The 26,307-nt window shown below is 40.9% G+C and overlaps 1 protein-coding gene across 19 annotated transcripts in view; it reads right to left on the bottom strand.

Moving 5' to 3' along the window:
- The window catches only part of TJP1 (tight junction protein 1), a 206,846-nt gene that overhangs the window by 43,093 nt on the left and 137,446 nt on the right, over positions 1–26,307 (bottom strand). Inside the window, exon 1 of one of the 19 annotated variants that reach the window (XM_068204138.1) lies at positions 25,556–26,140. The exons of the other annotated variants lie outside the window; for them this stretch is intronic. Coding sequence (XP_068060239.1) covers positions 25,556–25,588 — 33 coding nt within the window. The 5' untranslated portion in view covers positions 25,589–26,140. Of the gene's footprint in view, positions 1–25,555; positions 26,141–26,307 lie in introns of those variants that run through there. 19 annotated transcript variants of the gene reach the window in all.

Below are 26,307 nucleotides of genomic sequence, written 5' to 3'. Positions count from 1 at the left end.
GCTCAGGGTGCCCGATTTCCATGGCTCCGAGTCCTTGTGCCTCCCTGCTGGAGCTCGGTGCACGGGGCAAACACCACCAGTGGCTCTGGGTATGGCACAAACTGATAAAACCCAGTTTAACCAGCTCAGCACTGCTCCCACTGGATCTAGGAGAACTGGCAAGCCCAGAGCTAGAGCAGGGCAAGATAACAGCTCAGCCATGAGTAAGAAAAAAAGAAATTCCATATGTAACACACTTCTAAGAACCGTGAGAAGACTTACTACTTCATTAAAAAACCCAAGACAAATGTAAAAAAAACCCAAACCAAACCTCCCAAACTCGCCAGTCTTTCTAAACCTGGACAGGGCACTCACTGCTCAGTCAGACTGAGGCTGCCATTTTTAAAGCCTTTCTCCTTTCTGCAGGAGCTCCATCTTTCCATTTTGTTCTCCATTTCTTTGTTCACACTATTGCTATCACCTCCCCTAGATTTTACTAATACATCCATTTCAAATGCACAAGACTTGGAAACATCAAATATCCATTAGTTACACAGCAAAGCAAGTAATATGTTATTTTCATTCTTTCTGCATGCCCAAACAGTCCAATCAAGAACAGTGAAAACAGTTCAAAGGCAGTCTGAGGTGAGTGTTGGCTTTGACACAAACTGCTTACTTGAGCTAGTTTCTGATCTGCAAAGAACTGCATTCACTCACAAAAGACCAAGGGAAGTTTGAAGAAGACCTGTGAAGGTACTCACCCCACTTAGCCCTGACAACTGAGGCAGAAGAATGTGTCTGTGCTACCATCAGCTGAGGTCCCTGTTGCAATGCTGCTCTTAGGCCGTACCCAAAGTGTTCTATTTTTCATGCTATCCACCACTAATTTAAGTAAAATCAAGGTGACTCAGCAGAAACTGAGAAATATACACAGCCTAACACTCAGAAACTAGGAATATAGAATACTAAGATACCCCAGTCTAGAGGTATAATAATTTAACACAGACCCTTTAATACCTTTGAAATGCAAGCGGACAACGTTGCAAACTCCTATGTCTCTATTACCAATGACTTTACATCCCAGAATCACACAGAAACACATCATTTTTAAGGCTGGAAGGGACATCTGGAGATCATCCACCTGGAGCAGGTGACACGGGTATGTGTCTGGGTGGGTTTGGAATGTCTCCAGAGAGGGAGACCCCACACCCTCCCTGGGCAGCTCTCCCAGTGCTCTGCCACCCTCCATGGAAAGAAGTTCTCCCTCACGCTGAGGTGAAACTTCCCGTGTTTACTGTATGGCCATTGCTCCTCGGCCTGTCGCTGGGCACCACTGAAAAGTCTGGCACCATCCTCTTGGCACCTGTCTGGGAGATTATTTATATGCATTAATGAGATTCCCCTCTCAGTCTTCTTCAGACTAAACAGATCTAGTTTTTCCCTCGTAAGAGATGCTCCAGACCCTTCATCAACTTTGTGACCAATGCTAGTCCCTCTCCAGCAGCTCCTGGTCTTTTTCGTACTGAGGAGCCCAGAATTGAGCACATATATTACGAATAAAAAGAACAGAAAGCATGATGGTATCATGACTCCAGTGATTTATTTGATGCTTTTGCTTTATTAAAGTGAAAAGCTTCCTTAAGCTCATCCTAAAGACTATTTTAGAGACAATTTGTATTCCTAGCTCTGTATATAGGAAATGGATGTGTTTGTGGGTTGGGTGTTTTATTACTATTTAAAGGATAGAGTCACACATGACATTGCAATTCATCAATATGGAAGTTATGAAACTTATCATTTGCCCAAAATCTTGGATACATCAAATCTTGTTCAACTCTTTCATCTTTGGAATTGCCCTGAGAAACAAACGTTTCAAAGTAAACATATTTTTAGAAATCTCCCTTTGTGGGCTTATAAGGGTCCTTCAAACAACAACATATTTTTCTTCCCCTTCTCAACATATTTCTTTCCTTTTCAAGGGCTGGTTTGGTTGTTTTTATTGGAGTTTTTTGTGGTTTTGTGTTTTTGTTTGTTTTTTTTTTTTTTAATTTTTTTTAATATCATGCCTTTTCTCATCTAACTTTTACCTTCTCACACATATCTGGGTATGTGTGCACATGCACACATATGCTTTTCTTTCAAGCATCCTGAAGGAAAAAACCAACCCAAAAAAACCACTGGCTACTGAACTGAGCAATGCAGTGATGCTGCAAATATCATTGCTCAGTTTACCTGCACTGCAGGTGAAAAAGCTGTTGCCAGCAGCTGAAGCCACCCACAGGCTTGAGAAGACAGCTCTAGTTTACATTTGGAAAGCTTCAAACAACAGGCACAGAAATCAGTATTCTACCTTAAAATAATGCAAGTTCACAAGGGCAGGTTTCTTGCAGATTAACACTTTTTAGATTTCTACACCTCAGCTCAGACTAAGGCAAGAGCTCCTACACATTCTTGAAATCCAAGCCAGAATAGTTTCCCAATGTTTCTTTCTAAGTCTAGGGGGACTTACTAGAGGAATTATTGTTCTCTTTTAAACTCAGCTGCTTTTCATAGGAAGAGAATTGTGCTCTGAATGACAAGATCGATTTTAAGGAATTGTTCTCTCAATTGTGATCATTTTGACACATGAGGTCAAATGAGTTTGTAATAATTTCTTTCTTAGTATAATTTAACAGTAATTTTTGATAAATAAATATCTACAGTTGCCATCAATTCCCATACATTCCTCACTAAAGTCAAGGAAATTATTATATTTTCAGAGCAATTAATATCTAGATATCCACCTAAAACAGATTTTCTTCTGGATTACACAAGAGGAACCTCCTGTGGGAAGCGCTAAGTTTCATTTAGTGTCTTTGCCAGCCTGGTTTTTCACATCAGCATTGACAGCTGTCCTAAGGACAATAAAATGAAGCAACTGCTTCTGCCACCTCAGGGGGTTATAGCTCCTATTCTCCACAGAACACAGTGAGGAGAGGAAAGGTGTGTGACAGCTGTGAGCTCTATCAACCACAGCAAGCAAAGCACAGGAAGTGAACAGTCAGATCCCAAACTCAACCGTGGAAAGAACACCAGCTTTGCTTCAAGCCTGCAGTCTCATGTTGTGTACACCATACTTACAATAAAATGCTCATGTCAAAAAACATTCCTATTTATCCTGAAAAAACCATAACAACTGTGACAGTGTTCTTATTCAAGACACAAAAAATGAGAAGGAAGAACTAGTATTGGGCTGTGTCAAAGAAGGGAAAACATACTATATTTACTCTCTATATGCTGTATAATACTATATTACATATAGTATTAATCTGTAATATTATATTCAGAGTGAGAGCTCCTCTTCAGAATGACACACCAGACATACATACACCTCACCCATCTTGCTGCATTTCAATTTGGATTCTAAAATTAATTTTCCATTATTCTTGGGGAAGTCCAGTTCAGCAGTAGGATGTTATTGAACTTCCAAGTTCTAAAGGTTAAATGCAGAATCAATACATTTTGATTGCACTTGTGGGAACAAGAATTAAAAGTGCTTATCAGAACAATCGGAATTTGAACCTCTTTTATGAATTTCTTCAGTTTGTTATGTATCTAGGGAGTGATATTTATCATTCACTTCAAAAAAATCAACATAATCAAAGTCAATATCCAAAACACTCAGCTTCCTGAGGAAGTATAAGAAAAGAAAACAGAATCTTCCTCAGCCAGCCCAGAACAAGGAACGCAGAGGTCATTTCCCCACACACAGCATCCTTCAGCGCTCAGCTGCAGCACAGCGCCCTTTCTAACACTGGCTAGGATGACTTCCTACAGATACTCACCTTCCTCCTCGCCTAGTTAAACTACAGCCACCTTAAATTCCAACAGATTCCCTCCAATTGTCTTATCATAAAAGCCTTCAGCTGACTGGGGGCAGGGGGGCCATTTTTTAACAGTTGTTCCCCAGCAATTAGTGCAATGAGGTCAGAATCCCATTATCTGACTGATTTTATCAACTGAAAGGAGAGCTTTGTCTTCCACAGTCTACCACATACACAACGCACCACAGCCTCTGGACAGGGAACCTCAGAGTTCCTTGAGGTATTTCAAACACTGGCAGGCAGCTCCTGGAGCAAGTGCAGGCAGTCAGGAGGAGGAGAGCACTGAGGCAGGGTCACCACAGAGAACTGCCCACTGCCACAGCTGCATTCCCACCCACAGCCCTGCTACGTCTGCCCTACACTCTGCCAACAGCCTGTATCTTTAGCTTTTCCCTTGATCAGCATTCCTTCCAAGGAGAAGGACTGCTTCCCTGAACACATTTTTGAGAGAAGATTCAAGAGATCACACTAAGGACTCAGCGACTGCCACTCAGGGAAAACACGCACTAAAGGACTCTTGAGATGCGTATAAAAAAAACTTTGCAGCATCACTGAAGCTGAGAAGCCAGTCTTTAGTCCCACCTTCTGTCTGAGTGTACATCCACAGAAGTGACATCAACCATTTCTTGAAACAGAAATAATAACCTTATTCTCCTCGGAAGCATTTATACTAACCACTGAAATGTAAAGTAGTACTAATTTTAATTTTTTTTCCATTTGATATCTTGGGTTCCAGGCTCTAGTGAAGAGTTCCACTCTTCCCAAACATTCATCTGTATTAAACAGCCCACCTCATGAAAAGTCTGTATGAGGAAAACCACGATTAAAGCTGCTCTTCAGATGACAATGCACAAAGTTAAAAAAGACCAACACAGAATTGTCAACCCTGCATGTCAGTAAAACGAACCTACTTTGATTTAGATCCCTCTGGGAATACAAAGTCTCTAAATAGTACCCATGGACAGTTTGAACAGTAGAAGTCCTCTTTACCTCACAAAGAACAGCCTTGAGAGGAAAAACTAGGACTAAATATCTACACACACATTTTAACAGTAACTAGGTTGTTCAACCATTCCCCTCAATTCTCCCTGTGCTTCCAAAACCACAAGACACTGCCTTATTAAACACAATTTCCACTGCCTCCTGATCTAGAATCCCAAAGGTCAGTGGCTATCTTTTGAACATAAAGATACTGCATGTATCTAAAAACATTCCTTAATCACTAGTTTTATTGACGAATTTTTCTACAAGAGACATTTTTGCTCCAACTTCTGGGCACTGTTCTCTCAAAGCTAAAAAAGTAGCTCAGTGTTTAACTCCCCACATCCATGTACTACCCAGCTTGTTTAGCATGACTCATTTTTCCACAATGACCTCTCTAGTCCAAGCTTCACCCATCACAGACAAGACCATAAAACCTTTGGCTTGGTGGTAACTGCTGCTCAATACAAAAAATACTAGACCTCTCTCCCAAAAAAAGGCCTAATCAAGAACAGTATGCACAAATTTGGAGGGATGCTGCATTGTAGTTAAATAATTAAATACTGGATTACAGATCCAGTTAAATCTGATTATTTATAGAAGTGTTTATGACACAGGCCTAGTAAATCACATTATCCATGAAAGGCAGAAGGCTGACACTCAGGAATAAGGGAAAACAAACCAGAGTGCAAGACCCACATGCAGATACATCTCAAATGATCCCAGGTCAAGTTACTTCAGATGAAGAATACCACTCAAACACCCTGGTAACAGTATCAGCCAGCAGCTAACCAAAGCTTACTAGCTCCTGATGGCTAAGGCGTGTGAAAACCGTGCTTCAGAGTTTGGGATCCCTGTCTGTTTTGCTTCTTTCCATTTTGCTTTCCAGCTGGCAGTGAAACCCCCTAGGATCACAAACTCCAAAGTGCTGGCACTAGTGTTTCACAGATCACTACTCCAGGCCCGTTCACTAGCAAAAGATAGCAAAATCAGACAGAACAGAGAGGCTAAAAAAGCAAAGTGGCAAGCCACGTTTCTCCCCGCAGCAAGGGATGTTGCCACAGAGAAGTACAGACAACCTGCAATTTGCTTTCAGTAGTTTCTCTGCCATACTGACCTAGGTCAGTATTATTAGGACCTAAAGATTTCTAATTTAGAGTATAAATTTTAACATGTAATTGAAAGGATTTATCCTCTCATTTACCTCAAATATGATTTTATTTTTTGTTTCATTTCAAAACCAGTATCTTCAAGGAACTCATGTAATATTTCAATTGTTTAACTCTTGGGATGCAACTTGAAAAGCAATTATTTTACCACAATAAAAGCAACTTAAGCAGCACACACTGCCCTCCTACTTGTTTCCATCCTCAAAAAAATCCCCTCCATCATATCTTGTGCAAGTATCATGTGGTCATTTTTACCTGTATCCCCACCAGTTCATCTCAACTCCAACAACACTAACTGCTCCAGATTGGAAGGCAGTCCCAGGAATGTAAAAGCTCAAACAACAGCCTCCCACCAAAGTAAAATAAGCCCTACTGAAGTGCACCAGTGGAGCTCAGAAGTGCACACAGCTGGGACCAGTGTCACAGCCACTGATACAGCTTAAGAGCAGCAAATTCCAGTCACATACTATCTACCTGGTGGGTTTGTTTTGAAACCACAGTGGTGGTCAAATGGTAGTACAAACTGCCCAGGAAGGCCATGGAATATCATCCTTGGAGGTGCTCAGAACTGATCTGGACAAGATTCTGGGCAGCCCTGTAGCTGACCCTGCTCTGAGTATGGGGCTAGACTAGATCTCCAGAGCTCTGTTGAGCTCTAGATGATCTGACCTCACTGTTCCACAATTATTCTATAAATCGGATTTGGTGAGAACTGCCTTGAGCACAGACTTGGACTAGCTGATCCCTAGAGTCCCTTCCAACCTTAATTACTGTGTGATTCGATGTAAGTTGCATTTCCAGCACATTTCTGAAACCAAATCAAATCATCCAACTGCAGACACAACCTCCCTCTCTACTCTATACACAGCTTGGCTTCAGTGTTTTATCACTCATGAAGAACATCAGCTGGAGTTATTCCAGTTTGGTTTTTCCCTTAGGGGAGGAGAAGAGCACAGTATCAGTATCAAAGAAAGCAAAAAAATACTGTATTAGCTTTATATAAGAAGCCTAAATAAATCATCTCTATCTATGGCTTCTTATACAAAAAGTACAAAGCCCAAATGCACATAAGTAAAAGATGCGTCCACCAAGAAATAACCAACATGAATGTAGACATCAGAGCAGCAATCAAAGCATTCAAGCACTTCAGCTGAAGATACAATGCCTCTCACCTTGTTTTTAATCAAGAGAATAATAATCCAGTTACCAAGCACTGCACCATATAAATTTTAGATCATTGTACTCTAAAGATCTGTCAAATAAGAGCCTCAGGACAGGCAACAGTGTCTCACTGAGACAGAGCTGGGCTGATTTTCCAAGATCAGAGCTTGCAAGTATGAATAAATGTTTAAGAGGCTTGCATTGCAATTCCAGTTACAGGTGCACAATAACAGCCTTGACATCTTCCATTGTGACAATAAAAGAGTAGCCTACAGAGGTTAATTTCTCTTTAAAAATTGGGGGGGAGAGGGGGGTTTGCTTGTTTTGTTTTTGCTTTTTACAGTTGACATAGCCACTGCAAAACTATACATTCTATAGGTAATTTACCAAATTCTCCTAAAATAAACAGCTGAAACGGAGGTGTTCTGAACACGTGCACACACACACTACATTTTGCCTCATGGAAGCAGCTGACTATTTTTGTAGTAATAGGATCAGCAGGGTGCAAGTGTGTTTCCCTGATATTTTACCCCTTGAATCTCAGTATGAAGAAATATGTCACTGGGCAGTAAGACTTTCGCCCCTGCCCTGCTTGTGGGTACAGGATTTCTTTCTCTGAATCTCAACCAACCATTCTTAGTAAGAAATTTCAGGAAAAGTGTCCTTCCCTACCCCAAACAACCACACACCCAGATGGCATCTTCCCACCCTCAACTTGGGTAACTGTCAGTTAAGAAGACTCAATTTTAGCAGTCATATGGCTACTAGAGCATCTTCAGAACACAGTACAACTCTGAGCTCGCATTAACTTCACACATCCAAAGAAAGCAAGTCTCAAATCAAGGCTACAGAAAGACAGAAGTTCAAAAAGGAAGAGAGGGTAAATAATGTTAAGTCTTCCAGATCCTTGAAAACGAGTAACTTCTTGTGTTAGAAGTTGTTAGTGACTTTGGAGTAAGGACACAATGGTAACAAATAATTTGGTTTAAAAAGCACAATACAGGGAACACAGCAGGGGTCTGTTTTACTTTCAAATGCAGTGCTTGTGCATAGAGGGAGGAAGAGAAACAAGTCCAGGAATTCACTGGGAGAGAAGAGTAAGAACTAGAGCAGCCATACCCGCTGGCAGGAGATGGGTGTGAGACTTGGATAGGGAGGACAAGGTAAAAAACACCACAGCATTCAAAAGACTTCTTCAGCTATCAGCAAGGTAAACATTTCTAAACTTTCTTATCAGGCAAGTGTGGAAAGCAGAAAACACCTCATTTTTCCTCAGCAAAAAGGACTATCCTCATTCTATTAACATCTAGCTTCCTTATCACTTCACTATTAAATGGATTTTCCTATTTTTTGAAAACACCTACCTTGAAGAAGTATCTGTTTAAGCAGACAATCTATTACACTTTGAGAGACAGTTGCGAAGTGTCAGTCTCTCCTTGCTTATATGCACATCAGTTACTCCAGGATTTTCCTGCTGAAAAAACTTTCTAAAGCTAACACATTAATGATTAATAGGTGTTACAGAAAAAAATAGCATGCTACAATTGTCCCTGTGATCAATCTCAAAACTAAGTAACACAGCTCTGACAGAACTCAAAACCAGGTAATAATTTGAAGGTGCAGAAAGAAAAAAAACCACTAAGATGTATTAGTCAGTAAAGCCTGTATTTAAATTCTGAACATATAGTGCAGAAGAAGAGATGGGGGAAAAACTCCTTTGCTTTTTTTAGCTAAGTTGTTCCATTGCATTCAGCAGCCCACAGACCTGCAGACGAGCTCACACATCCCAAGGAGCATCTTCCTACAGCTCAATCAACATCTTCATTTTCATCAGTCCTTTATACCCTTCTTGTTTAGTGTCTATGTAATACAAATTAAACTTATCCACTGCTACTATGAAAAATCAAAGTGATTGTCAAGGTTCAGTTTCCAAAGAGTGGTGCAAAGGGGTGAACGGGGTCTAAGAAAAAGCAATCCAGTTGTGTGAAGTGAACAGGCATCCTACAACATAACTGAGGCAAGGCACAGCAGCCAGGGGGCTTGGAGCAAAGTCTGCTGTCAGACCAAGTACACTGGAGCACATCGAGTGTCTCCCTAAAACAGCACCTTGAGGCCACTACTCGGCGACACAAAGGGTTAAGGAGCAGCAACAGCCTAAAGCTTAAGGCTGCTTTCATTCTCAGCAGAGAGGATCTCCTTTATTCACAAAGCTACTCTGAACTGAAACAAGCAATCAGCCTGGCACTGAGGATGGCTTTCCTGGGATGGAAAGGGACCAGCCAAGGAGAGAAGAGAAGCTAGCACAGGAAAAACTTCTCAGTTGGGTTATTCATTGACTTGGAATGTAGAAACACTGCCCATGTAACAACATACCTGCAGACACTTAGATAATCCTCTCTGCTGCTCTCATGGGTAACACAATTCCTTATTCACAGCCAGTTAGAGTGGGATTTTTTGTCTCTTAATCTTGGCTATACTATTAGATATTTGCAAAATACGGAATTTCAGATATGGTTTCATTTCCTCATTTTTACCAAAGACTTACAAGCATGTTTTATAGAAAACACATTTTTCTAATTTCCAATTCATTAATAATTTCCTTTTTTTTTTTAAGTGATCTATTCCCTTCTCTTGAGGAGCCAAGGCCACTAACAAGCAGAAAAGAACATAACAGCAGCTCCAGAAGAACCAGTAAGCAGGAAGAACCAGTAAGACATGTCCATGCTTTTTTCCCTTTACTTAAAGGGACACACAGCAGCAACAGGGGTGACCCTGCCACCCAAAACATCTTTTTGTTTCAATCATAACTCCTCATCTTCTTAAAGAGCAGCAATGAAACCATCTCCATTGGGGAACCAATACTAGACAAGAGGCACTAAAAGCAGCCCTGAGATACTGCCCAGCACCATCAGCTGCCCTGCTCCCAATTCTCCTCTTTGCTTTACTACTGGCAGCAGTCCCACCACTGCCTTTCACTGTACCAGTGGCTCACTACCAGACCACTTCAGAAAAGTTGCATACAAAGCACTATATACTAACTTAAGAAAAGCACTTTTTAAAAACACCATGTTCTTGTTTTTTGGGGGTTGGATTTTCTCCTTTATAGACTGCATCTGTGCCCCACTCCACATAGCTGAACTCCTATGAACCCCAGGCTGAAGAATTCCCCCAGCCATTTCTGACTGCCTGAGTCAGGAGCCAACCCAGTCTCCTTCCCTCCTCTCAGGAAGAGGGCAGAAGAGACATTAGCTACAGTCACTGGGAAAAAATGACAGAGTAATTACTGGACAAGAGGCTTCAAACTGACCTCTGTATGTATTCAGATTTACAGAAGCATCACATCAGTTCCCATCCCACCCTACAGACATTCAGCTAGGATTTATTTCCTGTTTGCACATCAAAGCAGAGGAATGAAACAAGGGAATTCACCAACCTGCTCAGGAGCAGTAACTGTTGACCAGATTAGAACTTCCTAGCAGCAAGCTGCTTTACGCATACCATGCAAAACAGCACACTTCGAAAGCAATTCCTCTCCTGAAAATCCATTTGGTAGACTTAAAATTATTTCCACCATTGTAGACAAACTGACACTGAATTTTACATAAAACCCAGTATGCAAATCCAGAAAGCTTAAATTACCTAAAATTACAGTCTTTCAGCTCAAATAGCTTCAAGGCCTGCCTTTTGCAGTTCCAACTTGACCTTCCACTTCCCAAATTCAGTTTTAAGGTGACAAAAAGCCCAATTAGACCTAAAAACACAGTCCCTTCAAAAGGGGAAAAAAGAGCCACACCCAGAAAGTCAAAGGTTAACAGTAAAAATGGTCACAAAGCTACTTTTGTATTTACATCAGCAATTAAAAATGCACTCATTTCAGTGGAACAAACGGCCTCACCAACAGCTTTAGCCACATAACACTAACTTCTATTCCCACAACTTCATGTGTATCAATGATACAAGATTATATTCTTGACCAAAACTGCATCATGTCCATTCATCACCACTCTGGAATGCACACTCTCAAGTATGCAAGAAAACTATGAGGGCAGAAATGATCAAAGCTATTTTAAAATATGCATTGGGCTTCTGCAGAATTGCATCTTCTAGCTACCTCAAACCATATTTAAAAATGGAGTTGGCAAACCCGAAGACCTTAAACAAGAGCAAATTCCTCTTTTTAAAAGTTATTCTGATTATATTTCACATTAAAAACTGCAAGAAGGAAAATCTGCAGAATTATAACCGGACATTCCAGTTTGCAACCTGAAAACACACTCAAGTTTACACAGCCTCTAACTCACCCCTGGATTGCCCCAGCATTCCTTGTGCTACAGAAAGCAGCTCTACTGAACTTCAACATTCTGAATGCAATCAATTCTAAGAAAATAACAAAAAGGTTACAAATCAAGGGAAATAACTAGTGTAAATGTTTAAGTCTTACCCCATCTGTTACCTTAAGTTGCACGTTCTAGAGCATGTTAAGACTTAAATTGACAAAAAAGAAAAAATTCACCTCAAGAGTGAAAAAGTTCAAAAAGAAGCAAGGAAAAAGGCTAACAGAAATCCCACTTTATTTTTCCCTCTGCAATTATTTGTTCACATTGCTGTGCATGAACTCCAATCTGTTTCACAAAAAAAAAAAAAAAAAAAAAAAGGAAATCAATGGCAAAAGGGCTTCCACACTCTTGCCCGATGTGAGTCAGCACCTTGGCTCTTGAGGGAAGGGGCACATAAAACAATGTCATTTAATTTCAAATTCTTGAAATGAAATTCTTTCAAGAGCAGAACTCCTCTTGTACCACACTCTTGCCCTTGGATGTTACCACCAGCACCCCAATCAGGTGCATATTGCCATCTGCAAGTAAACGATGCAAAAGGCCAATTTTGTGACAACATGGGCCTCAGATTAATCAGCAACATATTTTTAGGATTGCTTCATGACTTTTTTAAGGAACTAAGTTATTACAAGACAATACAGGAAAAAGCTGAAGTACTTAAAAGCTCTTTTCCCATTCCACCTCTGTTTATCTTGCAACTACACTAAACTAAGGATTTCAGCTGCCCAGTACTGACAAATTGAACACACTAAGGTTCCATGGGCAGGTACCAATTATCAGTTTGCATGCATTTATCAGACTGGGAACATTTTCCTTGACAGTGCATTGCCAGTTTAGGAGTCAGTGCTGGTTACCCTCAAAAGATCAAAGACAACACATACTTTACCATAACAATAGTGCAGATTTTTGACCCACATACTTAACAGACCTAAAGATTGAGACCAGTGGCAGTGACACTTCACAGAAGTGAAAAGTTTCTGCTCCTCTCTCCAAACTGGAGGGAAGGGTAACATAAGTAAAGTATTAGGTATAGAACAGATTAACATCATTATTTCAAATAACCCACAGCCCCAAATGCCTACATAGAACACATGATTGCATCTGTACAATTAAATGCAAACATGCACTACTTTGAAATAATTTTCAAAAGCAGTATTTTAGGTTTTCTTTATTTTTAGGATACATTAGAAGCATATTTTCAGTTTGCTTTTTCTTTTGCTACTGCTATTAGAGATGGGTACACACTTTTTACACGATAAAATTTGAGCTTCTCATGTAAGCAAGTGATAAGCATCAAAACACAGAATTTTAGTATCTGAAGCTTGCACTTGGAACTCAGCCTAAACAAGGCAAATAGAATGGTAAACTTAAATTGCAAAGCATTTTTTTAGGGGATTCACTTTACATTTGTTCCATAATAAGTTTTAGAGGCTCTTTTCCCTTTCACCAAAAAAATTAGTCTCCTCCAGTACTTAGCCTAAACCACTTACACCAGTCCACAAAAAACATCATCCAACATGACCAAAATTAATGCTGTTATTTAAGTGTGTTCATTACTTTTATAGATGTGTTTTCAGTATTGAGAAGAGGAAGAAAAAAGTTGCACACTCTACAACCACTCACCAACAAAAAAAAAAAAAAAAAAAAAAACACAAAAAAAAACAAAAAAAAAAAAAAAAAAAAAAAAAAAAAACAATTATTGAGGTATCAAAGAAAGCTACAAATAAACCCCAGTAAATACTGGCAGAAGTTTGACTGCCATAATGTATGTCTGACAATGGAAATCTAGACCAGCACTGTAAGTGATACCAAAAGCTTTCTGTTGGCAGGTTGAATACAAGGAGAAAGTCATGGCATTTTTAGAATTGCCTTTAAAGTTAAACTGCTGGTGGTCTCCCTGTCTGTACAGGCCTGAAGAACTACCTTTACTCTCAGCCCTAAGTACCTAATACAGAGACAACATCATAAATTGTTTTCTAAAGCAGTCAGTTTGGTACCTTTTAGAAAAGGAAACAGAAAAATGAATTATGTTGAAGTACATTGTTCTGATTCTGCACAGATAAGACACACCACGTGAAGAATCCCAAACTAATCACTAAACCAAGACGTGTCCACAATGTAATAGTGGATCTCATGGCTTCAATTCAACTTTTAAATAAATCAACCATGCAGTAACTCAAGCAGAGCCAGACCTACGAGAAGCTGCTCTCTCCCTCAATCATCATTTCATCAAGATTAATCCCCGATTGCAAGCCAAGCTATGGTGAAGATGAGAAGCACGTAGAGTATTCCAGAAGAGGAACTCTGAACACAACGACTAAAAATAAAAGTCTATACATAATTACTGAGAGATGCTACCCATCAAATCCACCTCTTAGCAAGTATTTCCCATCTGTGCTTAATGGGCAGATGTCTTTTTCATTCACTCAGCACATTTTTTGAAATGGAAAAGTATGAATGACATTCTAGCTGTTTATCCAACCAGCTGGAGAAGAAACTGGGTAAGCACTTGGTTAACAGCTGAAAAGCCTGTATAATTTTGGTGAATTACCTGTTTATCCCAGAATATAGCTTCAGTTCATTCAACTATCGCCCCAAAAAACTATCAATTCACCTATCACTGAGAATGAGTTACTGGGGGAAAACAGCAACTGAGTTATCTACAAACCTAGGAATACAGCAAGCAATAGATTTTTTCAAAGGAGCATTCCCCTAAATGAGTAAGAAACCAGAAGAGTTTAGCTTCAGGACACGAGACAAATCTGTTTGATGAGTCAGTTCAATGGAAAAACCTATCAGGAGACCACAACTTGCAGAGAAACCATTCAATCTAGATTATTCTTTGGAAAAAAATCCTAAAGACTAAATAAGTGAGGATAAAATCAGTGAAAAACTTCATCAGAAAGGTGAGATGGGAAAGAGTAGTTCCAGCCAAGATAGCTGTAGTACAATTTTATCATTAAAGCAAGAATTGTACAACAAAACCAAACTTACTGCCAAAATGTTTTCAAAGCTTGACTGATAATAGTCATATCTTCAATCATGCAACTTCTAATGATTTGCAGGAAAAAAATAAGTGCAGTGAAAATATCTAAATCTGTACCTCTTATATCAATGTATTGATTTAGCTGCATCTTTTCCACTTATTTTTGTAGTTTCACCTTCAGAAGTCACTTCTTCTGAAATGCAATAATCTCAAAGATACTGTAATGTTATCAACACGTGTAAGTTATGCATCCTTTTTGACTAATTTTGCCATTTAAATTGATCCAGTTTAACACATATTGAACTGAGCTGTGGAGAATGTTTTCTTCTATGAAAGTTAAGGTGCAATTATGACATACATATGAAAATATATACAAAACCCAAATAGTTTTGTCCTACCAAGTACTACAAGAAGTACAGCGTTCATATAAAAAAAAAAAAAACAAAAAAACAAAACACTCACTATGTAACTACACTGTTCAGTTAGTTTCCTGCTGTAAAATCATTACTCATTCTATTCTCTTCACTGCATTGTTATAGCAGGAAAAATATATTACATTCTTTTGCAACTTGAAATTTATGTTTTAGTGGATTGTCACTGTATAGTACGTGGTCAAAGAGCAAAGGTAATTTTAAGTACACCAGTGCTTATCCTTGCATACACAACTCTACTGCTTCAAGAGATCTTAGGCACAGGTTGTGCATATTTTGCAGTTACTGCAATTGCAGTAAACAGGGGAATTCCTGATGTCACACTTCCCCCAAACAAGGAGCCAATGATGCCATGCTGTACAACAGAAGCTCAGAATTATATCAAATGCCATACATGATACATACAGCATCAATCAGATGTTACCTCTTAATTTTCCACCTCTCAGCAGAATAGAACAGAGATGCTTAGTTTCTGATCCAAATGCACTAAACTCTAACAGGCTTAGAATCTGAGATAGAGACAACCAATAGAATATATTAAATATAAACCTATTCCCTGGGAACAAATATTAAATTGTGAATTGCTAAACTTGCCTTCATAGGTAATAGGCTATCGGGGTTCTTATGCAGAGTCTTGATTTAGAAGTCTACTTCCCTCAAACATCCATGGATTCTCTGTGTTTTGTGGAAGAAATAAAAAACAATGTATCCTTCTAACAGTCTCACCAGGCTACTGGAATTAAAGATTTTATTCTTTTGTACTTATTTCTCCTCTTCCCACAATCTCTGCAATTCAGGCACTACCTGATCTACCAACAATTAATAAAACTAAATAAAATTAAAGATAGTAAACAAAAAAAATCAAGTCAGCTTAATCTCTATTCCTGTTCCAGTCCTGTGTCTTAATACCAAAGAAGGTACTGCCATAATCACCACGTATGATGCCCATTAAGCATCAGACACTAAAAGGAAATATTTGTCAAATTCTTCTTATTCTTCACAGCAATTCAAGAAAAGACATTGGAATATAAAACTATAGAATATATGCACACTGCAGTAAACTACTTTCCACTGTACTCAAAGGACCATTGTTTTTTAATCCTGCTCTGCCCAGTCACACACACTTTCTTCTCCCTAATCCACCCACTCTTTAAAGCCACCGCATGAACTTTTGAAGGCTGCTTGTTTGCAGCAGCTCTGAATAAACCACACAAACCGCATCTCTCTCACACACGTGACTATTTTTGAAGTGAAAATTAACACAAATACAATTTAAATGGAGACAAGTCAACACTTGGGCCCAGATAACTGTGTGTGTAGTCAGCAGGGAAGAAGTGTTGTTATAGAAAACGGGGGGGAAAAGCATGGAATGAGAGCTGGCTTTGTTCACAGGCAGTAGCCTAAGTGCCTATCAGTCAGCAAAAGCATTTTTAAAACAGCTGCATCAAAGCTTTCTGCAAGTTAGTCAGCATGTGACAGGCCAGCACATTACAACAGTGCCACAGCAATCTCTGCATAATAGGAGTGCTCTGAGTGACCTGAAAGGTCAGTGTTTTCAAGCATTCCAGTAATCTGTAAATTGCCTTGGCTTATCACTTGGAAGCAACATAATTACATTGCTTGAAGGGCTAGGACGGTAAAGACAGATTTTAGGTGTTATGTTTTGGTCAGCTACATACTAACCTCTACACTGTAAGCATATCCAGGAAAGTCAGAATAATGTACAGATTTAAAAAAGGAACATTAAAACATCAAAGTCTGCTCTTCTGATAGAGGGAAAACTATTGACAAAGTTTTGTAACTGTCTGTAGTAGTTTATCAAGTAGAAATATCTTTGAAGGCTTTTTTTTTATTTCTTAACAAGTGTTCCAAAATATTTAAACACACTTCCTACAAAAGTAATTCTTAAATACAGCAAGACTGCAACTACTACTGAGTAAGTTAAAAGGTCCTGTTCTGGAAGTTAAAAGGTGGAGCAAGCAAAATGCAATTTTTATTGTAAGGTTTTAGTTCCAGTTGAAAACCAGTACTTTCTATCAGAGAAAAGAAAAATTATTGTTGCCAGCTATAAACATCCCAAGCAACTTACTCATAGTCAAGCAAGGCCAGTCACTGACTTTAACAACAGATTTTTCTAGAAATAGAAAAGCAAAATTACATCTACCAGTCCATCTACCTCACAAGATTAAAAATGTTGCCATTTAGTTGCCAACAGCCTAATCAGACACAGTCAAAACTATTTTGATTCACTTTGATTGACGTGTTTGCGTGGCGCCCAAAGCACAGAATGCAGCCACCAAGCCCACCCCAAGGCTCCTGCACAGGACCTGTCCTGGCAGCCCCCAGTTCCCTTCACCTCCTCCAGTGCAGCCCTTTTGCTGCAGACCACCAGCACCATCTGCTTCCACTGCCACCACACCACTAACAAATCCACTTCCACTGCTTCACTAGAGGTGAATTCAAGCATTCACACAGGAGGGAGAAAAACCAAATACAAAGAGCAAGGCAAAAATTCTCATTATAATTCCATCATAAAGAAGAAAGAAAATCCTATGCAATATTTCTCTGGAACTGCTTGCTTTTGTTTAAAGTACTTTTAAGGTGTGGTTGTTTGTTTTTTTTTTTTTTTTTTTTTAATGGAGATAAATGCAGTCAAAAGTTCAGGCTAGTGAAACACATGCTGCAGACACAACACATTTATGTTTAAAAGGCATCTCCTGCCCGTTTAAACTACAATGCTAGCACAGCATCAACTGCAGGACATACATCTCACATTAATCTAAACCAAACTAAGTTTACAGCCAGAAAGACAATACCAGTACTACCAATAATGCAACCAACTTAAAGGATGCTCTCATCATGCAGGAAGGAATAAAAATCCAACACCACTGGTTATTCTAAAGGAGAAACTATCTCAGTAACTCTCAACCGCTGGCTCCTTGCTATTCCTTACACACCTTCCCAAGACAGAGACATTTACTGATTGCAAATAAACACAACAAGTAAGAAAACCTTTTATGTTAGCATTGGTATTCAAACAATTTAAACAACAGATCCCCTCATTTGAGACTCAGCACTTTCCTGGGCAATTCTAGGGTGGATTTACCATTGAACTACCAACAATAAACAAACCACAGAGCACTGGAAAAAATAACCCCACAGAGTGCTTCTACAGCAGATGAAACATGTTCTTCATTCAAGCCATCAACATTGTTTCTATAAACCTGTATACCTTTCTTGTACTTCCTAGCTAAATGCTCCCTGCTTTAGGAGTATTAATCCAGCCTACATTATCCATAGAGAGCAAAACCCAATCAAAATGCAAGTGCATTTAGTTCTCTCATATGACAGATTACACTCCAGGAATTTCCACTCTTACATAGCTGGGTTATTAACAGAGAGGTTTATCCTGTATGCAATGGCCAATCACTTTCCACAACTTAATTTCAATTCTGGAGGAAACACAAGTTCTTTTGTCAGAAAGCCATCCTTTAAGCTTGGCTTTAAGATCTTAATACCCACTGAAAAAGTTATTTCAGGAGTCCAGGTTTACAGGAAAAGCCAGTACCCCTGTCACCTAACACTGTTAATTCACATGAAGGCATTCATGGGCAAAGGAGTATTTTTTCCATATAACATGTAGGAACAATGCTGGGTCAAGTGACATGAAGAAGTTTTTAAACCACCATCCTGATGAGAGGGTTAACATGGTCTAGCCTTTTCCCAGATTCAATTCTAGGGAAGCCAGTGATCCAAAATGAACATGAATTATGTATTTATTACAGTCTTGGAATTTGTTCAGATAAACAATAATTGGCAGAGTTAGCCGCAGGTACTATCCTGATTCCATGCAAATTACAACTAACTAAATAATTGATATCACATTGTCAAGTAGAACCTCAAAGTTACTTCTAGAGCTTTACAGCTACAGTCATTCCAACTGTTACTTTCTATTAAAACCAATAAATCTTTAGATTACATAATTTACACCTATTATATTTGCAATGAAGCTGAAAGTGTCGGTGTAAGTACTCTTTGTTTTTTTTCTTTTTTTTTTTAGTAACTTTTAAATATGTCTTTATACACCTTTTTATAGCAACATGTGCCAGGTCAGTCCTTTGACAAAGTCATGTCACCACTGCTGTAATTTAAGTAATAGAAAAACTGACATCATTGTTCAAATTTCACAATCTGTCCTGTTTCATTAGGCTGCTGCTTCTGGTTATAATTTAAGGTTATTACTTCCTTTTAATTAACTTGAAAAATTGAGTAGTGTCTCTGAAGCCACAAGTAACTTCATAGTAATTTTTGTGTTATTGAATTCATGGTGAATATAACTAAGGCATTAATGCTGCTGCAAGAGCACCATGGCTGTGTAAAGAAGGTCTGCAGGAAAGGGCAGGGGATGTTATTTCAGCCGAACACACTCGCCTCCCAGAGCTGTGTCCAAACGCTTGACCATATGTTCTGAAGTGTATTAACAAGTCTCCAAGCACCTTGCTCTTTCTACCTCCCATCTGGATGCATCCTAAGAAACAGTCACCAGCCCAGAGTGTAAATAGCTGGAACAGGTCCATTTAATATTTACAAGAAATTTTTTAAGCTGGATACTGAAAAGGGGGCCATCTGTTAAAGTGATTGCTGACCCAGTGGGGCACAGGGAAGACACTGTTACTGGACCCCATTCAAACCAGGCAAGGAACTGCCCAAACAGTCCCAAAGGATCACAAGTTGAAAACTAATTACTGCCTTTTTAGGAGGGGTGGGGGAAGATTTTATAATGAAGTTCCTAAGAAAAAGTCAAATGTAAAAGGCAAATGTGAGGAAGACAGAAGGCTGCTCCACAGCGCAGTCCTTACTGGGAAAAGCCTTGGGAACTACAAATCAAACAAACTGCCGACTTTTGCTCAATTTCTATTTTCAGCATATCAGTACTTTAGATATGTGGGGGTGGGGAGACAAAAAAGGCCATCAGAGCTATACTAAGTTCTGTTGTTAACTTCCCATAGCAGAGGAAGCAACCATACACCTTCTGATGAGTTATGTAGGCCAAAAAGGTCACATTTGCCCACTTCTCCTAAGAATGTGAACTTCTCCAATGCAACACTCCCTACTGCTGTCATCTTACTGAATTTAGGCTGCCCTCCCCCACCACAAAAGGGAAGAACATCTGTTTATAATGGATTAGGAAACAAGAATCCTATTAGAGCTTACCAAATACTCTTGAGAAAATAAATACTTTTTTAATGTACAGCCAATATTTCAAGTTTTAGCACCAACAATACAGTTAATTTTTTCTAGTGTCTAAGTAAATCCTGGTGTGCAAATGCAGGAAAGACCTCTAAAGAACTGCTGAAGATCCTATAGAGACAGGAATAGTAAACATAAGCCAAGCGCTCAGTCCTGCATACACTGGGGCAGTTCTCCAGCCCTGCAGTAGCCCATCTACATAACCCACAGTCCACAGAGCTTGGGGCTTAAGGAGCTGTCTTCGAGTACACCACAGCAGGAAAATCCCATGGATAACCAAGCAGACACCATTGTCCCTGGACAAGTCACCACACTTGTGGCCTCAGCAGCACTTGTTACTCTGCAGCTTCCAAGGGATCCACGCTGGACCTGAAATATTCAGTGAATGTGTCCCTCCATTTTCTCAGATCCTTCACTCAAGCACATCACAGCCCAGAAAAAAGAGCACCCCTACTATTTATGACTGTACAGAGCATATTTAAACAATCTGTCCCTAAAATAGCATAATTACAAGACAAGACAGTGTTTTCATTTCAGGACTTTTTGGACTCAGCATAAATACACTGCACAGAATCATGGAGTTCATTTTAAGACTTCCCTACGGCTGTTTGCTTAATCAGTACATTCAGTGAAGAAGTCATTACTAATATATTTGCCTGAGAAAACATTGGGCATGGTTTGATGTTAATTTCTGTTGTATTTATACCATGATAACACAGAAGTATTTGTGGGGATATAAATGACAAATGTCTTTCTTAACCCATAACAAAAAGAATAAAAGCATTTGTTTCAAATACAAACCTTAACTCAACCTGACACTTCGAATTTGACAGTGATACAAACCAAATGTTGGGACTATTAATTTTGAAATGGACATGTACATGGCTTTACTCCCCCCACACTGTGACTAATCAGATTTTCCCCTGCCACTCCAATGTGTACACAAGACATGGCCTTTCCACAGGGTATACAGGACAGGAGAAGAAAACAGAAAGGAGGATCTTATTTCACACTGAAAGCTTATTGGCAAAAAAATGGGTGAACACTTGAGTTCTTGGTGAGAACTTCAGCTTTGATACAAAGCTTTCAGATGAGCACTTTGACCTCAGATAGACAATACTTTTGCATAGCACTTCAAGTAATAAACTGAACATATTCAGCACAATTCAGAGCTTGAGTAGTTGACTAGCTACAGCTGTGTTCCCAACTCAGTACCTTATGCTGAATAGTTAAAAAACAAGTATTTTCACGAGTACACAGAAGGTTTTGACAACAATGTTACATTGCAGTGTGAACACAGACATATATTCAAGCTCAGTAACCACTCTTGATGTCAATCACAAATTCAAAATACTATGTCTTGAGGTTTTTTTAGCACAGATAGAAGCCCAGTATCTATTCTCATGGAACCTAAGTAGTAGCACAATGTGCATCTTAGAATACCTATGATGTACAGTAACCCATTCTAGAGGTTTTCCTTGACACAAAGATTAGCTAGCTGGTCACTGATAAGGCCTTTCTGATTTTCCACTCTATAAAGGTGGAGCCAGTTGCCAGGCACTGTCAGATTTCAAGCTCTGTTTACATTACAGTAATCTTTATGCTGCACGTTGAACCAGAAACAAACTCCAGAATACACTTCATAACGACCTACCGAGTGTGGAGCTTGCAGCTCCTCTCACATTGCAGCCAAAGTCATACTGAAAAATGCACCTCAAGTATCAGCTGGTAGTTGAAACTGCTGATAGTCCTAACTGGAAAATCCAAGCCTGAAATACATGTAACTCATATAAACTATTCTTTAAAAAATACCTACCAGAACATTAAAATTAGTATCACCCAAGGTCCTAATAAAACTTACAGAAACACTAGCAAAATTAAATGCAGTATTTTAAAGGCTCTTTTTTCCATATAGGAGGTAAATTCTTAGGTCAAACAGAATTCTCAGTTACTTTCCCATGTTTTCTATATATTTATTTCTTTGTTGTTGCAGTTGAAGAATCTCAGAAACAACCAAAGAAGAACTGATCTACTTTACAGTGCCCATATACAGACTTAAATGGGAAAAATAAAATACTGCTCCAAACTTAGCTGTCTCACAGACTGAATTAAAAACCATTTTAAAAACATTTGCACATATATGCTCTACAAGAAACAAATCCATTGGTGTTTCCAAGTAAGATTTAGGGTACAATGCTAACCCCAATTATGAAAACCACAGGCCATTGCCTCTAAAACAGAAAACCAAGGAGTCCTTGCAATCAGTATGTCTTGAACCATTAACACAGTCATGTTCTCAGCTCCTGATTCAAGGGGTCATTAACAGATACATGCCTGGAGCTAGAAAGCCAGTTAAAATAACCAAAATTCAATTAGTTACACGACTGAGGTGAAAGACTGAAATACTCTTCATTAATGTATTTCAAAATAGAAGAAAGTCTCAAGAACTCAGGTTCAGCATTCAAAAAGGCTCAGGGATTCAATAAGTTCTGTCCCATATGTACAATTTAAAAGCTTTTCAGGGCGATTTTTTTGTTTGGTTTGGGTGTTTCTACTAAAGTAGACTACATTTGAATCTCCAACTTAAAGGCAGAAATAAAGTTTACATCCCATTACTAAGACCCTGACAGTCATTCCCATAGCATCCATTAGTACAGTTCAAAAAGGTATCAGAAGAGATTAGGCCCCTTAAATTTTGCAGTAAGAGCCATGACCAGATTAAACTTCCAGCAAGCCTTCATTTCTCCACCATTTTCTATTGTATATTACCAACAGCTACAACAAGCACATAACACCTTAATAAAACTGTATAATTCTTACACAGCATAGCAGGGGAAAAAGCTCAGTAATTAAAACTGAAGGGCAGTGAAACTGTTTGTTAAAGACTGTTGATAGTAGGGCATAAGAATCAATCACAGCAGCCAAGATTATCTCATGTACAAATAAGAATTATTCAGCAAATCAAAAGTAATATTTTCTTTCTCCTTTTTTTTAGGTTTTTGTCCAGTCAAGTGTGCCACAGTGACTGTGGATAAGGACACAGAGCTCAAAAGTATATTAAGTAAATGTTAAGAGAAAGCCATTCACCATTTAATGCATTACACTACCCCAAAAATGAGAAACCAGATACCATATCCAAAGAGATAACTTTGGAACCAAAGGGTAACTAAAGGAAACAAAATCTGGAATGTGAACACAGAAATCCCCCAATATTCTAGTATTTCCAAAATACTTTTCCATCTCCTTGTCTATGACTATTAAAACTACATGGAGAGCAGCCCAGGAACTAATGACTGAAATACAATTAACATTATCATTGACTGAAAGCACCTCTGTTTTGACAACGAAACTCATATAAACTATTCTAGTCTCTGAAGACAATCCTATGATCAAGATAAAAAGGTAAGAAGTCATTTTGATAAAAAGCTATCACAGATGAAGAATTTACTCTGACAGTCACAGGACTTATAAAATGAGTTTTTTTCCCCAAGAAAAATATGCTGCTTCAATTACCTGACTTCCATAAACCTGAAAGCATCCCAGTGAAGAGTTAAACACCAGTGAGACTATATTTTGCAACATTCTTAAATTAACATACCTTTCAGTATAATTAGTTTGGCTGATACTGTATGCATGTATGCAAGCTCCAAGGGCCAATGTGATATGACCATGAGCAGAAGGAGTTTCAAATAACTGCTATGGCAAGATACAACTTCCAATTAACACAGTCTGCACACCAGTCTACAGCCAAAACAGATACACTTTCGGTACACTTCTGCAACTTTAAATACACTTCCGTATTTAAAAATAGAAAAATACTTCAAGACAGTACATGCATGTGTGGAAGGCAATATTTGTCCACAGCCTCACAAAACAGCTGTATTTTAAGAGCATTTTGAGCCAGAAATCAGAATTTTATACCCCGATTTTACAACAAAAAAAATCTGCAAAATTTAAGTTGATGCAATTTCTCACAATCCCTCAGACAGCAGAATTGTAACACAACACTATTCAAGCGAACATTTATCTCCAACTCCTATTTGTTGTTAATATAAATGCATTTGAAAAGGGCTAAAAAGTATGTTTGATCTATCTCCATAGCTAGGTGATAGCAGAAGTGTGAAATATTATGCAAAATAAGTTACTCTTCCAACAACAAACATTTATTGCTGAAGTGTGTTTGTGTATATGTTAAAATGTAATACAATACCTCCGGAAGCGTACTTAAAATGAGGCATGAAACTCAGCAGTCAACATCAGCTTTTAAGTTTTTTAAATTCCACTCTGGAAGCTCAGGTTGCCTCGAACACACCCCTCAAGTAAGACTCTGGAGCTGGTAAAATCGCCAACTAACAGTATCTTACAACTAGAGTAAGTTTGTTACTTAGTATCTCAAGCGCAGAAGTTTTTCGGTAGTAATACAGTAAGGTGTACCTTTTACTTCAGCCTGTAGAATGCCACTTCTGAGTAAGTGCATACCAGCAAGTGACATCAGACCGAAACCACGTAGTTTCACTCGAAAGCAAACAGCACTAAGCCGAGCTCCGGTAACTCCAGCGAACACACACGACGGGAACTCGTCGCGCTGAAGCCGGAGCAACTACTCAGGCGCCACAAGCGTAAAATTAGTTCGAAATTCAAATTCAAACTAGTTTCAAAGCAAACCTTTAATTTGACACGAAGGAGAAATAACCTGTTGAGCGTTCCTAACTCCACCTCTCACCCCCGGGGCCGCTCGGCATTACTCACCGCCGCGCAGTGCCGGGGGAGGTCAGAGTACACACCCCGCAACGTGCACCTGCACTGGCAACACCTACGGATCAGGTGGAGGACCGGCACAAGTTTCTGACGGATTACTGCCGCCCCAAAGCTGTTTACCGTATGTCAGCAACAATCATCCCCGACTGATTCAGCGGCCGCAGAAAAAAAATCCTGCAGTACTGGACTCTCCCGGCTGAACCTTTCCTAATTGCCACCCTGCTCCAGCCTAGAACAAAAGGGCACGGCCAGCGCACCGGCGGGAGCGCGGGGGCTTCTCCCGGGGGCAGGGCCCGGCTGCCGCAGCCGTCCCGCCGCCGGGGCCCGCACGTCCAACAGGTGGGCGGCCGGGCGGGGAGCGGGGCGGCCGGCGGGGCAGCGGCCCGGGCCAGGGGGGTGCGGACCACCTGCGCGCCCCTCCCGGCAGGCAGGAGGGAAGCTCTGCGGGGAAGGCGGCCGGGAGGCTCCGGCCCGCCTCGCCCACCTCCTCGGTCCGCGCTAGCCCGTGCCCTCGGCTCGGGCGGGGGTAAAGCCGCGGCCACCGCGGTGCGGGCTCGGCGGGGCAACGGGAAAACCGCGCCGGAGGTACCGCAGGATCGGAGCGGGCAGGGAACGCGGCCGCCCCGGGGCCGAGTCTTACCTTCGTGGAAGCCGCTGCGGCCCTGGCCGACATTTTGTTTCCTTCTCTCCCCCGGAGCCGGGCGAGCGTGTGCGCGCCTGCAACTCTTCAGGCCGGGGGAGAGAAACTCGGCGCCGCCGCCCGCGCCTCACGCAGCCGCCCGAATAAACATCCCAGGGCGCGGGGGGGAGGAGGAAGAGGAGGACGGCAGGGAAGGGGCGGGGACGGGGGAGGAGGGAGAGAGGAAGAAAGAGGAAGGGGAGCGGAGGCTCAAGTTTGATAAAAGTGCGGTCTCCCTCCCGCGGCGCCTGGCGCGCCGGGGCCGGGTTCCGCCGCCGGGGCACGGAGCGCGGGAGCGGTCGCGCTGCCCCCGGGCCCGCCCGCTCAGCGGCCGCGCCGCCCGCCCGCCTCGTGCCTCTCCCCCCGCGCAGCCACCGACATGTCCGACTGCCGGCACGGCCCATCCCGCCGCGGGGGGACTGCCCGCCCCGCCGCCGCCTGCCCCCGCTTTGCCGCAGGACCCGGACCCCTGGACGGCTAGGGAGCGGCGGCGGCGGAGCGGCCGGTCCCGGCCCCGCGGGCTCTGCCGGGCGCGGCGCGGCCAGGGGCCGCCCGCGGGGCTCGCCGGCCGCCGGGCTCCCCCCGCGCCATGGTCGGGGCGGCGGGGGCCGAGCGCGGCCGGGCCGGCGCAGCCTATGGGAGCGCGGGGGGCGTTTGAACGCGGGGAGCGGAGCAGGCCGGGACCGCCACGGGCACCGGCACCGGGACCGCCC

This window comes from Anomalospiza imberbis, chromosome 13, assembly GCF_031753505.1.
Source record: "Anomalospiza imberbis isolate Cuckoo-Finch-1a 21T00152 chromosome 13, ASM3175350v1, whole genome shotgun sequence".
Lineage (NCBI taxonomy): Eukaryota > Metazoa > Chordata > Aves > Passeriformes > Viduidae > Anomalospiza > Anomalospiza imberbis.
This window is presented reverse-complemented; position numbering and strand designations above follow the sequence as displayed.